The sequence below is a fragment of the Apaloderma vittatum genome, unplaced genomic scaffold (genome assembly GCF_000703405.1).
Source record: "Apaloderma vittatum isolate BGI_N311 unplaced genomic scaffold, ASM70340v1 scaffold28864, whole genome shotgun sequence".
Classification (NCBI taxonomy): domain Eukaryota; kingdom Metazoa; phylum Chordata; class Aves; order Trogoniformes; family Trogonidae; genus Apaloderma; species Apaloderma vittatum.
Window position 1 is genome coordinate 1 of NW_009712569.1, and position 520 is coordinate 520.

General features: G+C 57.9%; 1 protein-coding gene across 1 annotated transcript in view; it reads right to left on the bottom strand.

The window, feature by feature from the left end:
* Window positions 1-380: 380 nt before the first annotated feature.
* The window catches only part of TMEM127 (transmembrane protein 127), a gene marked incomplete at its 5' end in the record, with an annotated part of 957 nt that continues 817 nt past the window's right edge, over window positions 381-520 (bottom strand). Inside the window, one exon of the mRNA XM_009868051.1 lies at window positions 381-520. This exon is cut by the window's right edge and continues 159 nt beyond it. Within this exon, the coding sequence (XP_009866353.1) occupies window positions 381-520 (140 nt within the window).

Consider the following 520-nt stretch of genomic DNA (forward strand, 5'->3'; position numbering starts at 1 on the left):
GGGTTTCCCTAAATATATATATATAAAAATATATACATACGCGCGCGTCACACCTTTCTCCGGGTGGAGGTTACGCCTTGGCGGAGGAAGGAGCACCGGGCTGGGAATCTGATGCGATTTCCCCCTCCTTCCCGGCACAAAACCTCCTTCCCGGCACAGGGGGAGGGTAACGCCGCCGCCGTCGTTATTTTGGGCCGGCCGAGGTTAAAAATCATGCCAATAAGTTACTAAAACGAAAGGGTAAGAAGCCAAACACCAACCACCCAACCCCAAAACCCATCCTTTCCTCTGCGCGGGAGGGACGGGGAGAGCGAAGGAGGTGCCGAGGAAGTGAAGTTCGGGGGCGGGAGGAAGCGGTGACGGCGTTCCCGGCGCCGGCATCACGGGGTGTACGCCGGCGGCGGCTGGAATTGGTTGATGACTTCGTACTCGGCTGGGTAAGGTTCGTTCTCTTCCATCTCGGATAGAAGCTCCAGGGCTTGCTCCTCTTCCTCGGTGGGGTAGTGCCGCAGGAGGTTGG